A 14,370-nucleotide genomic window follows, 5' to 3' on the forward strand; every position below is an offset into this window, starting at 1 on the left:
AAAAGGGAAAAAAGCTTACAAAAACATTCCCCAACCCTCCAACTCTGAGCAAGTTCCAGGCAAAACACTTCACACACCTGAGCTGTTTGTTTACCTTTAATGGGAGGAGCTTCCCTTAAGGCTCAGCTGAGAGATTGGATTACCTGTACTCCCCACACACACACACACACACACACACACACACACACACACACACACACACACACACACACACACACACACACACACACACACACACACACACACACACACACACACACACACACACACACACACACACACACACACACACACACACACACACACACACACACACACACACACACACACACACACACACACACACACACACACACACACACACACACACGGGGAAAAAAACAAGCAATGATGCTCATGATGAACCACACTAGTGTCCGTATTCTGGGGGCGAAATTAGCCTATGTTCTACAACCTCACAATGCGTTCTGAGCTTGTAGTACATTTGCTTGGTTTAGCGGGAAAAGCCCTGGGGGACGCCGGTCAACTAAGTATAGTCTATGGTTAAGACATTTTGCCTTGCTGAACAACTCCACTTGCGTGACACACTGCAGATCACCAACAACAGGGAAATTCACAAAGACAGGCGCACACACAAACACACACATACACAGACCCACACACACACACAAACATACACACCTCTGCTCTGAAGTGTCAGCAGAGCAGGTCCTGACTGGAACGAGGGAGGAGAGGAATAATAAAGGGGAAAAGTGTTTTGCTAAGCCCTGGAGGTTCAAGTCAAAACTGGTACTCCATCCAACACCGCGATCCAATGGCAACAGAGTCAGACCCTGTGTGTGTGTGTGTGTGTGTGTGTGTGTGTGTGTGTGTGTGTGTGTGTCTCTCTTTATTTTAATCACAAGCATATGGAAGATGGATAAGGTCTTGTGTGTGTCTTAATGCTGCTGCTTCTATCTTTCCTGACATTTAATCCTCACAGCAAAATCCAGAGTGACACTCTTACTCTGGAAGTCTGGATTGTATAGTGGTGCCAGAGCAAGACGTTTTCCAGCAGCTAGTCCCTACTTGTCTTGAGTAAGACAGATCCCATATCCAGACGACATACCCTGGTCTTTCAGCGGTTAATCCACCCAATCAAAATTACACACGCACACACAAATGGAGATTGTCTCAGGGGAGTCACTGCCCCCCCCCCCCAGAAAAAAAAAGAAACACCATATCATGAAAAGTGGAATAACTGAATTATGCTAACATTTGATGACACAAGAGCAAAAAGTAGCGATCAAATTAAGCAGACTCATGAACACACATGTAAAAGGGAGCGTACTACTTTGCTAGTGATAATATCAACCTGTTTCACACAGCACACGGGTACTGTATAAGTGTCTGTCATTACATACGCAACAACCATTTGGACACTAGTTTCTTTTTTATTGGTGAAACTCATCTGTTTGCTATGCCCCTTCAGCAGACTAAAACGTATCTCATGTGTGAATCCATTACAGAAAATACACACACACACACACACACACACACACCTCACCAATGCTAGGCTGTACAGTAATTGCACTAATCATAGCTTTATAGGATAATTATTGTGATGATTCAATGTTTACTATGGCGAAGCATCTCACTAGGTGACTCACGGACTATCACTTATGTCCATTTTCCACAACAACTGCAATGAGCCAATCGAGGCAAACCATTGAAGCAAACCCTGAAATTACCTGTCGTGCCAATGCCAATAATAGCATTGCAAGTTATTTTGAATTACCAGAGAAAAGTCATCACAACACACACTTCACCCTATAGGCTGTTCTGTAGGGTTGGCACACCCCTACCAGATTTTAAAAAGCGATTAAGGACTCCAGGTAGAGTATCAACATTTCGGGCACGCCGGTAGTGACCAGGTAGCTCGTCGACCACATAATTGCAACGTTGCCCCCAGTTCAATTCTGGACAGAGACTTATGTTGAATGTTGTCCGCCCTCTCTACTTTCCTCATTCTACACAACATCTAAGAAAAAAGCCTACCTAATCTTACAAATATTTAAAAATGCCACATTCTTGCCAAGATTCTGAAAGAAAGAGGATGTGAGATATCCGACCCATATAGAACCACACACTGGAAAAGGCTTCCTCCATCCAATCCACACCACACAGTGTGTGCACTCTTTCTCTTAGATGGTCCATCTTGGGAAAACAATGAACAGATGAGGGCAGAGACACAAATACAAATATGTCTCATTAGAAGTGAACGGAAGGTATGTCAACTATGTAAATCAAAAGTTTTAAAAGTCCAAAGTTTAAAAGGAACATTGGAACAATGGTATGGTACTGTGATTTATTTGTGATTGGGGGGTTCCATTGTGTTCTGACCAACAGTGGATCAGGTCTGGTTTGAGCCTGATGGAAACAAAACTGGGAAACCAGCAGGAATCCTGCACATGCAGACCAAAGCAGGGTCTCACACACACAAAGTCGAATCCTGAGTGATCATTTAACTCCAAATGGACCTGTATGGGTCCGTTCAGAGGTAAATTAACAACACTCAGGATTTTGCCGTGCACAAACACACGGCCCAGCAGGACTCTTTCTTTGAAGAATATTAAAGAAAGATGAAAAACAGCACCTGAAGGATTTGTCCTGACATGCGTGCACCCTTCTTTTCTCTCAACCAGCTCCCCTCCTCCTCCCCCCTCTGCATTTGGGGGGGGTTGCACAATGGCACACCGGTGAGGTGAATGGTTGCCTTGCTTGCCGTGAGGCTCCATTGATCTTACATTGACGGGGGCAGAAATGGCAGGTCGCCAGAGTGTTTGCAGCAGAATGAAGGATGCAGTAGCAAGGATTAACACTTCAAAGTCTACATGCACTACAGCGCATACGCACGTGCGCGTGCAAACTTGGCTCCTTTGAGTTTGTGTCCTTCGCAGCAAAAGTTCGAAAAGAAATCCATCGCATCTCTTGAGAGGGCCGATCAGTAAACTTCTTCAGCAAACTTATTTCTATACCCTAAGGCAGTGCACAGCAACAAAATAAGTACACGGTCTGCGTAATGCTATTAGGAGACAATTACACAGCACAACATTGCCAGCAAAATTTATGGCAGTTCTCCGGAGCCTGATAGCTGTGGTAACACATTTGCATTTATATGGCACGCTATCAAAGGGCGAGCCGATCAAAACCCAAGTGGCATCTCGACAGGTCAGCTGTAAACACAGTGACATTTGCATCCTCATTGGCCATTCAAAAGGGCAAAGCGGAGGGGAGGGAGTGGCTTATGAGGGCCCAGTGGCCCCTTGTGCCATTCTCTGGTTGTCCAGACGTTTTCCTTCAGAGTATGGTCACATTAGAAGAATTGTTCAACAAACTCCAGTGAGTTCATGCCAGGCACATTTTGTATTTGTTTGAGTGTTATACCAGGTAAAAAAAACTGCTGAGTTCACAAATGACGTTGTGGATAAATAATGTGTCATAAATCCAGATTAACAGCATAAACTTATTTTGGTGCAACAGGTTTGTAGGAGTTAATAAGAAGGTTCAACCACCAAGGTGTTCTGTATCTGTAACAGCATAGCCATAGGCCCACTACAGTAAATAAGTACTTCTGCTAGTTCTGCCTTCATAAACACAGAGAGCAGACAGTGGAAGGTGAGATGTGTTCTACTGGCGTCAATAAGAGTCCCTGGCTAGCCAATACTTCTACAAGTTAGGATTTTGATGCTTGGGCCTGTAGACCAGTGGTTCCCAAACTTTTTAGCTCAAGACCCAAAAGGAGAAATCAGATGTTTGCCCGGGACCCAACTAGTGAAAATAGCAGATCTGCAAGCTCACAACGCGTCGCTTTGCGCCATGTTGCAAGCTTGCAGATCTTCTATTTTCCCTACTTCTTAAATATTTGTTTTCTAATTTAGGGAATTTCTTTGATAATTTTTTATTTTATTCATGAAATGTTTTTTTTTTAATGTTTGAATTTGTTTCCAACTTATGAAAATTTGTGGAAATATTTTTGTGGAAATATTTAGAAAATCTTTTTAAAATACTTAGGAAACCAAAAATAAAAAAAAGGGATATTCACTCACGACCCATGAAAATGGATCCGCGACCCACAAATGGGTCCTGAGTCCCGACGCACTGTTTGGGAAACAGTGCTGTAGTAGACAACTGCAAGGTGCCTCAGGTATGTTTTTCTTGTCAGGACTTGGGCATTATTCCTATAGAAATACTAGCACAGAGCACCATAGGAGGACAGCTTAACGAGAATAACAACCAATACCTTCTAGAGCCCGACTGATGACAGATGTTTCTAGTTCGATGCCGATCCGGATTTTGGAGAGTCCTAGATTCTCAAAACATCATGATCATGGATTACCAATGTTTTTCGTAAAACAGTACGATATCTTGACATCAATTTGAAGAACCTTGATTTGATTAAAGCTTCAATTTGAGAATATTTAACCTATAAGTAAACATAAAATGAAACAGCAGCAATAACAACAACATTATACAACCAACCAATGATTGTACATGTCCCCTCTTTAAAGGCCCATATCGTTTTAAACATATACATTAGGGTTATATGCACATAAAATAGTTTTTGTAGATATTTTTGTAGAAATATATATATTTCTTTTAAAAAGCTAAATATAGGTATGTTTTCCTAACATTATCTGTTGTCTGTAGCATAGTCGAGCTGAATGAATCACCTATATAAAATAAAAACATATCTAGTCATTTTGTTTACGATTCTCAAATCTGGCCTTTAAGATGATGCAATTTGTTCCTTGGGCTCATTAGATTTGATCTCTTACACAATCAAACTGCGCTTTATGAGGCAGTTCAAAGAGCTGAGAGATGCTGGTCCCAACAGGCAGAGTAGGGTTACCAGTACCTGTGCCGGATCTAGCTGCCCTGACCAGATCACTTACACACCAAAACACTGTGTTCCCCGTCCATGACATGTGGGTCAGTGGCGTATGGCTGGCGGAGGAGGGGCATCATTAGCAGGGTCAGTGAAGTGTATGTTTCCAAAATGACGCCATCGGCTCCGAGTCCTCACTAATCCTACAGCAACATGAGTGTTCTCTGCTCGTCTAATTTGGGATGTTTGTTACCAGAGAAACCACTTGTTTTCTTGATGGGGAACTAGTAGACACGGTCATGTTTTGGGGGAATTTGTTCAGCCGACTGAGATGATTTCTGGTCATTCCAAGTCATGCAGTCTGTCACCATAGCTACCAAATTGTGTTCTTAATCAAGTGACTATAACTGGATAGCCTAAAAAGCTTTAAGGAAGTAACTTAGTGGGTGGGCCAGTACCTTTAATATTTGAGTAAAAACACAGAATTCAGCTAGCTCCAATAAATAGGATTCTAAATCCAGACCATGGGCATCAATGTTATGTTCTATATTGTACTCTGAATGTTGACTTTATTGAACATAACCTATGAAGCATAAAGCACAATTACTTTGTCATATGTTGCTTGCAGAAAATAGCTGATGTTCAACTGAAAAACGAGAGGAAACGTTTATCAGCTGAAAATCAGTTATCAGAGAGAGACAGAGTCTTATGGCGGAGTATAAATTACCCATAAGAAAGCAGAGCCCAAGCCTAAGATGTGTGGACTATACTATGTAGCCAGAACGCTCGCCCCAAAACACTCACCCCCATTTTCTTTGCGGACGGCTCGCCCCCAGCGGCGGTTCTTGTATTCTTGTATTCGTTTTACTGAGGTTTCAGATAGGAATACGTTTAGGGTTAGGCATAGTTTTATTGAGGTTAAGTTTAGGAATAAGGCTAGGTTTAGGAATAGTTTCACTGAGGTTACGTTTAGGAATAAGGTTTGTTTTAAGCATAATTTTAATGAAGTTACGTTTAGGAATAGGCTACCTGGTGGCAACCGTTCCGAGGCCGCCGGAATAGACCCGGGGTGCGTGTTTTGTGGCGAGTGCTCTTGTATTCAACCCTACTACTGTACTGTAGCGTGGGATCAATACCATTTTCGGGTTTCTGATCCGGTCTGGAGCGGAAATAACTTCACGTCATCAGGTGGCCGGAAACCATGACCGGAACCTTCGGTGCCGTGCGCCTCCAAAATGATTCGCCTAGTTTAAGATTGGTTTAAATTGGTATAATCGTTTTGTTTCTTTTGGTATAATAACCGTCTAACTCGTAGACCGTCTAACAATGAGAACACACCACTGGAACACGATTCTTCTTTTCCTTTTTTCTAAACCGGATCACACAGGCCAGTTTAGAATGAATACCAGGCTTTCCTCCTTGGTGGAAAGTCTGGTGACAAGAGGTTAACTGTACTGTAGTAGGACCTACTGTATGTGTGTACCATGTACATGCTCCTAACACAGAGTCTAAACCTAGGACCTATGTGTTTAACATACACCGTTGATGCTCCTAAAACAAAGCATAAACCTATAGTGTTCAACATGTAGCCATGTAGACAGTGTAGGCCTACTACACTGTCTGTAGATGTTCCTTTAACAAGTTAGTCCACCCACTCAGGGGTTATAACTAAAAGACCAGGGGTTAACTAACATAAATCTGCTAAGAAGTTGTAATTCTTGTGTTCATAACTACATCAGCTGTCATAATTACACACACACACACGCGCGCGCGTACACACACACACACACACACATCTCACCTTGAACACCTCCGAGAAGAACCCCGCGCCGATCTTCTCGCAGATGAAGTCATCTATGCGGGCCAGACTGGACACGGCGCTGCGCAGGGCCCGGTAGGAAGAGGGCCTGATCCGGTTGGGTCCATGGACGCTGTGGAGGAGCGGCTCTGCTCCTGCTACCTCCTGCACCACCTCCGCGTCGACCTTCTCCATCGCGGACTGCTCGGGAGGAGCACGAGGAGGGGGAAGTGTGTGCGCACTTTAAAATCCAGCTCCTAACGTCTATTTACATTTCCCATCATCATGTCCGCTGGCCGCGGCGGAGCGGAGGGTTCTGATGGCCAAAGACGCAACTGAACGCACGGTTTATTCCAAATATTACTACTGTGGAAAGTCCGGTTTATTACCGTTTCTCCAGTTAAATTCCCCCCGGCTGTCAAAAAGTCCCTGCCGCTCTCAGACTAGGCAACCACAGTGTAGTGGGTGAGCGGTGGTGGGTTTAATTCCGTCATGCCTTTAAGCAGTGGAAGGCTCCTGGTGCGGTTCTGTAAGTGCGCAGCAGCCAGCAGGCAGCACTGGGGGTTCCGCTGTCTTGGCAGTGCGGTCGCTCCGGGACCGGCGCAGTTTCCTCCCCTCCCGTTCCACCGATTCAATCCACTGTTTTCCCCCCGTCGGTCCGCGTCTCTCCTCCTGCTGCAGATCACTGCGGTTACACGACAGATACAACACAAACACGAATGTCACACTCACTGTAGAATGGAATGGATCGCGCCGTGCGTTTATTCTGGTGCACTATTCTGGTTATCTGGCTTATGATGAGAGCGTCTGTTCTGACTGCAGCTGACCTGTTTCTGCCTGCACTTCACACGCTGCTGATCCAATCACCTGCAGTATGCGTGCATAGATCCCCCGATTGCTCTCTTATCAATTGGAAGCGGGACGTATAGATAGATGGGTAAATAAATAGGCATTGTATGCATATTATGTTTGATGATGCCTTCTAAATCTTGTGTGTATCGTGACACATTCTCGCCACAGCTCGACTGCTGCGGCTCATAAATAACGAATGATAAACTGATCTGAGTGAGTTTGTGGGTTCATCTGTCACTGAAGAAGTCCCACCGGATACACACACACACACACACACACACACACACACACACACACACACATAGCCTAAAATAAAAACACATATAGTCTACAACAAATAAACACATATAGCCTCCCAAAAAACATTGCCTAAAAAAACACAAAAAAAAAGAGTTTATTAGTCAACGGGAGCTCATCATAAACCAGTGGGAGCAGCAGCAACATGCATGCGTATTATAGCCTATGGATTTGACTTACCTGGCCTCCTCCCGTCCTATTATAACCACCACGCACGCTGTCCTCTGTGTGTGTGTGTGTGTGTGTGTTTGTGTGTCCGCCGATCAGGGTGTCGTGTCCAGTTACCGAGGCATTTATTTTACTAATTAATCATCTTGGTGCACCGCACCACGCCGGCCTTTGGACCGAGTCACACCGGGTTTCGTTTTACCTCCCGGCCTGGCGCCGCCTCTCTCTCTCAGCAGCGTTGAGTTGGTTGTGCGGCTTCTTGGGTTGCATTTGCCTGGAGGAAGCAAGCCAGAGCGTTGCCAGGTTTTGTGAGACAAATGAGCAAGTAAAGCAACCGCATCTAGGAAAACAAGCCCAAAAGAAGCAATAGGCCACATGAGCACTTTAAACCTACAGTGTATTGGCTATTTGAAAATAGACGATCTGAGCTTGTAGATCGGCTCACAATGCGTCGCATGATCTTGTAGATCTTGAAATAAAATGTGAATATTTTTTGAAACATTCAAACATCACAAATCTGGTATGAGGCTGCCTGAAAACATTTTCAGATGGGGCTAGGGACAAATACATATTAAATAATTTGGGGGTCCAAACCATGACATTAAAATATTTGAGAACCACTGGTTAAAATTTTGGAAGCAAGTCCAAATAAGCAAGTAGGCTACACTTTAGAAACAAGCCCAAAAAACGAAAACCGCAACCACCAATATTTACAAGCAACTTTACAGAAAAACAAGCCCAAAGCTGCTTATAATAAGCAGACATGGCAACGCTGCTTTTGGTGTGTGTGTTTTATTGGAGGAGGCGTCTAGGCTGGGCGGATCCACACGTGATCACCACAAAAATGCACCTGCGGGGGCGCTTAAATAAATGGGTGCAATTCTCACCTATGCACGTTTTTCAGCACAAGAGCCAAACTCCCAGGGTTCTTTATTATGGCCCTATTATGCTTTAGCCCTGTTGTTTACAGTGGTGGAAAAAGTACTACTTTTACATTACATTACTTAAGTAAAAGTATCAATACTGAAATGTAGAAATACCAAAAGTAAAAGTACTCATTATGCAGAATGTCCCTTTTCACAAGGTATCATAATATTATGTATCAAATGTATTCAAATCTTTTGAAAATAGCCAATCTACATGCTCACAAATAATGCCTCACATCAAGACCCATTGTGAGCTTGTAGATCGGCTATTTTCAAATAGCCAAAGTTTAAATAGAGCTGAAGTGGTTAATGTATGTTTTGTAATAATAGTTCAAATCTACAAAGTAACTAACTAAAGTTTTCAAATAATTGTCATGGAGTAAAAAAGTACAATATTTGACTATGTAGTGGAGTAGAAGTACAAGTATTGAAAACTGGAAATACTCAAGTAGCCTACCTCAAAATTGTACTTGAGTATGTGTAGCCTACTTAGTTACTTTACACCACTGGCCACAGACATTCAGTCTGCAACTGACCAGAGTATAGCAGACATGTATTAATACATTTCATGGTTGATTGTGATTGTGAATATCGTATCGGTCAGCCACAAGCATCTGGTCATAACAGCATTGTGATAAAATCCTTATTGCAGTGCCACACCACATACCTGAAATTATGACACATTGTGAACACATTTTACTGCTGCCAACTTTCTGCCAGATCGACAGCCTTTACAAGCAGCGGCTGACGCTGACCACCCCTCCACCCCCCAGAGCAGACACACTGCTAAAACCTATTCTTGATCATTGCATTATTGATAACTCAGTCTATTGGCTCTGTCCTATTTACAATAGCTAGGCCTAAGCCAGGGGGGTGATAATAAAGTCACACAAAAGTCTTAGACAATGGTATGAAACATGTATTATTTAGTGTTCCTGCTCACTTATTCATTGTGCTTAAATTGTATTTCCTTTGAGGATAGTCCAAGAAGTGTGTGTGTGTGTGTGTGTGTGTGTGTGTGTGTGTGTGTGTGTGTGTGTGTGTGTGTGTGTGTGTGTGTGTGTGTGTGTGTGTGTGTGTGTGTGTGTGTGTGTGCGTGCGTGCGTGCGTGCGTGCGTGCGTGCGTGCGTGCGTGCGTGCGTGCGTGCGTGCGTGCGTGCGTGCGTGCGTGCGTGCGTGCGTGTGTGTGTGTGTGTGTGTTGACCCCTGCGACCCCTCTGAGTTGCCTCAGGGTGACTTTATCTTCTCACAGTGCTGAACCTTCCGACAGCCATTCTCCCTAATGACTTCCTGTCATCTGTACAGACCAATTCCAGGCTATATCATTCATTCAGCTATAACACATCTTATGACAACACACAATTGATCCGAAGCTATACAATTAACACATGGATGAACCAAATCAATATCAAGTCCATAAATCAAAACAAGACATTCATATAATCATATTCCACACACACAGCCTATCCTAGACAACATGTGCCATTCTCATTCTCACAGTAAGATCCAGAGTGATATTTCCATTCTTATTATCTTATATCTTAAAATAAGACTTTAGATTTTGCTGTGCGGGCTTTTTCCAATCTATAGAATGTAACCCTTCTTCTTCTGAAACATTCGCTTGTACTTGAACTCTTCAACAAAAGGCCACCCTATAAACACATGGTAGTTGACCTGATAACATAAACACCTATGACCTAACTGACCTAATTATTGAACCCTAATTGTTGTGGTTTCATTGCTTAAACATCATAACTGCAATATGTTCACAACATCACCAATGTAATTTTTTCCCTTTAAAATAACTAAAATGAGGTTTCTTTGGGACATGGGTCATGTCTCATGTCCTAAATTAGTATCCGACATGGGGAGAGGAGAAATAGGTTTTATACTGCACATGGGTAGTGGTTATGGTTAACGTGTAAGTGCAGCCCAAATCTGGCTTAACAGGTCAGGAGAACTCTAGAATTGTAATTCCTGTTTAACCGCTGACTATAGACCTGCAGCCTCAGAAAATCGATATCCTGTGGTTCCCATCTGACTTTGCTGGTCGACCAGGAGAAGCCTGGCTCTTGTTAATGCCTTCTGTATAGGTGCTAACGACCATACTCCCCGTCCTTGCCGATTCCCCTGCTCGGCCTAGCAGGCTGTCCCGGGCACCAAGGCAGGGGGCCAGGGAGCTCTAATTGGTTTTCGGAGCGCACCAGCTGTTTCACACGTTGGCCTGTCCCTGAAGGAGGGAGGAGGGGGGAGTGGGGTAGTTGCCACATGGTACCCCCACTCTGCAGTCTTTGATGGAGGCCTGCAGCCAAATCAGCTGAGATGGGGGATGGCTATACACTACAGTATTAACGCATACAGCAGCACACAGACGCTGCATAATGCACATGAAGAGATATACATTCACAGATGCCCTTGCCCTCCATCCCCAAGGGAGAGAGACACATGAGTCTAGGTTGGTCACCAGGGCAGTGCAGGAAAGTGGATCAAAAGGGAAGTGCTCCTGTCCATGAGGGAATTGTAAAGTAAATTACCCTCTACTTTAAGGTAGACCAGGAGCCAGAAGGGTGCTAGGTCCTTAGGACCAGATTATCGAAATGAAATACTATTTACCGTGTAGATTGTGTGAATATCTTTGTGACTGTTGCTCAAAAAGAAACAAGCCCACTGTCTAGTGGCAGTCCGCCACTTAGACATATAAGCACTTAATACACATGATATGACTATGTCTGCACTCTCTGCTGCAGCACTAACACTATACTTATAGTTGATATCATGCACACGAGATGGTGACTCAATACCGACTGCTTTTTTATTGCTGTTTTTCTTTATCAATGCCACTTGACTTTAACCATGCACATGAAACCATTCATTTATACCTGCTGCTATTTGATGTGATTTTATATCTGATGCCCTGTTTCATTTATTTAACTATTAAGTCACTTTACCATGCACATGAAACTCTGATTTGATTTATATCTGCTGGACATGTTTTCCACCTGCACAAGAAGCATTTCTGCCTTCCGTGGTGTTCTTTTTTAATCATGCACCTTTTGTATATTGGACTTTGTATGTTTGATTTGACTGTGCCTTCCTGTTATTTGACTTCTGTGTACCATTCTTGTCTATTCTCTTACCCTATTCTACCTCTTCCTGAAAATATTGAGAGCTTGCACACAAAATCATTTATTATATGTAATCGTGTGATGTGACAATAAAGTTGTCATTCTGATGCTGAGTAGCTCAAATATTAGAGGTCTGTCTCGAGTGATGACGGCAGAGCTCTGTTGTACAATGTGAGAGTCAACATAATGAACTATAGGATGACGGCCTCATGGTGGCTATCCCATGACAAGAGGGAAAAAAGAAGGAAATCAATGCAAAAAGACCCTCGAGCCATACTCTCTTGTACTGTATGTGTGTGTGCGTGTGTGCGTGCCTGTAGTCATCTGTGCACACTTGCATGGGTGTTGTGTGTGCATGTGCCGTGAGTGAGTGATTGACCCATATCATGTTATCCTGAGGGGTTGAGGTCACAAAAGCATTTTAAACACCCATGAAATATGACGGGAGCATTATGGCACAGTGACCACAATGTTGCACTCAATGTTGCACAAACTACTGTACATGATCGCTAAATACTGGACTTCAGCAGACAGTTAACTTCAGCCGTCTTCCCTGTTTGCACTATGCTAGATAGCAACAGAGTCGCTGTAGCCTGTTTTGGGGATACAATAGACTGTTTTTCACATATTCTCACTCTTGTCTCTACATGCCCTGTAGTTCCTTAGCCTGAGTGTGTGGGCAGGTTTCACCTTACAAGAAAATATCTGTTTTTTCCTGCACTGAGCTAAGATGGGTGCATTATGTTTGGCTTGACTTAAAGCCTACATATTTAGTTGACCAGGGTCCCCCAAGGGTCTATACTTGTTCCCCTTCTACACCAAATCACTTATGAGCTTGTAGATGTGCTATTTTGTTAAATGTTCATCTATTATGACATGGCCAGAATAAGGACGCTAGGGTTCATGTGGGTAAGCCTGATGTATGGTTCATCTTAGTTCTTTTAAGCGAGCAACAAATAGGCAAACATATGTAAAACATACTTGATGTACAACAAAGCATATAGGGTTTAAGTGGTCAAGCCCTTCTCAATTCATTCAATTCAAAATGCAATGCATTTCATTTCACAAAGATGAATAACTTATTCTGTTCTTTTTGTTGGTTGCATAGGTCAGTGTTCTCTCATGCCAACATTTGCTTTTCCCAACACTTTACTGGAATTGGAGGAAAATACTTCCTGATTTGAGTGATTTTAAAGAGCTGACCCCCCAACACTAATACCCTTCCCAGTGCCACCCTCTGTTTTAACGGCTCCTCTGTCTCAAAATCAGGCATGAAATTAGGTCCCTTCTTCTGAATGACGTAGATCAATGAACAGCCTACTCCAGTGGACCACAATTACCCATTCCAAATTTCCTTTATTCATTCCATTCCTTTCCTATGCAGTCATGGACATTTCTGTTTCTAAAAATAGAATGAATGCATATTCTGTGTCAGTCCCATTGGCAAATCTAATGATGTAATTATTCACATTGATGTATTAAATTCCAGCACTTGCTTTTATATGTTACAGTAGGCTATATCAATTAGGCTATACAACATGCATTAAATAGATAAAACATGCCAACTGCATCCAAATGTCATTGGGTTTGGTCAGGTAATGATATGATATCCCACCCAGAGGATACTGATCTGTGTTTAGTGAAGACCAAATAGCGCATGGGTGGGATGACTATGCTATATAATCATCTTGAAATTGTTCAATGAAAATTGCATCCAATTGTCTACTGGCTAAAGCTACACTGTTGAAATAACTAGTATGATTTCAAAGTGATTAAATGGGCCTAAACCTAAATTAGGCCTGGCCTATCCACCATACTAGCACTGCCACTGAACCTGAAATTTCCGCATTTATGATGGCAGGAATCCATGGTGATGGCACACAGACAGCTTGGTTAACAGATACAAACGTGTGGAATAATAGCTGCTAACCCACTGACCTGCATTGCAGAGGCCTTTTTTCTCTCTCACTCACTCTACAGTAGCTACGTGTTCTGGTTGACTAATGGCACACCATAGCAATGACGCTTAAATGCAGCAATGCTGCCACCGTGTGGCCATCATTCAGCATTTTCAGCATTTAATTTGATTAATTTTTAATAAACAGTACAGTGTATTTCTACATTGCAGTATTGATACTTTTACTTAAGTAAAAGTTATGAATACTTTTTCCACCACTATTATCCAATAATATAACTCAAGTTATATGCCTAATAATATATATTTTTTGTTCTATTAAGTTCTAAATTTAGACTAAATTAGAGGTAATTGTCAACTTCTGCAGGTTGGAGGAGGAATGCATTTACCATTAACTTTAAGCCTTAAGGCTCCATTAAATT

The 14,370-nt window shown here is 42.8% G+C and overlaps 1 protein-coding gene across 3 annotated transcripts in view; it reads right to left on the reverse strand.

Annotated features, from left to right (window-relative positions):
* Positions 1–8,219, reverse strand: part of tesk1b (testis associated actin remodelling kinase 1b) — a 29,664-nt gene extending 21,445 nt beyond the window's left edge. Inside the window, exons 1-3 of one of the 3 annotated variants that reach the window (XM_080450714.1) lie at positions 7,995–8,219; positions 7,493–7,567; positions 6,669–7,350 (exon numbers count right to left, since the gene is read on the reverse strand). In XM_080450714.1, the coding sequence (XP_080306840.1) occupies positions 6,669–6,860 (192 nt within the window). In that variant the 5' untranslated portion in view covers positions 6,861–7,350; positions 7,493–7,567; positions 7,995–8,219. The remainder of the gene's footprint in view (positions 1–6,668; positions 7,351–7,492; positions 7,568–7,994) is intronic. The other 2 variants (XM_080450715.1, XM_080450713.1) reach the window with 2 other exon arrangements.
* Positions 8,220–14,370: the final 6,151 nt, after the last annotated feature.

The sequence above is a fragment of the Gymnoscopelus braueri genome (genome assembly GCF_963280865.1).
Source record: "Gymnoscopelus braueri genome assembly, chromosome: 15".
NCBI lineage: Eukaryota > Metazoa > Chordata > Actinopteri > Myctophiformes > Myctophidae > Gymnoscopelus > Gymnoscopelus braueri.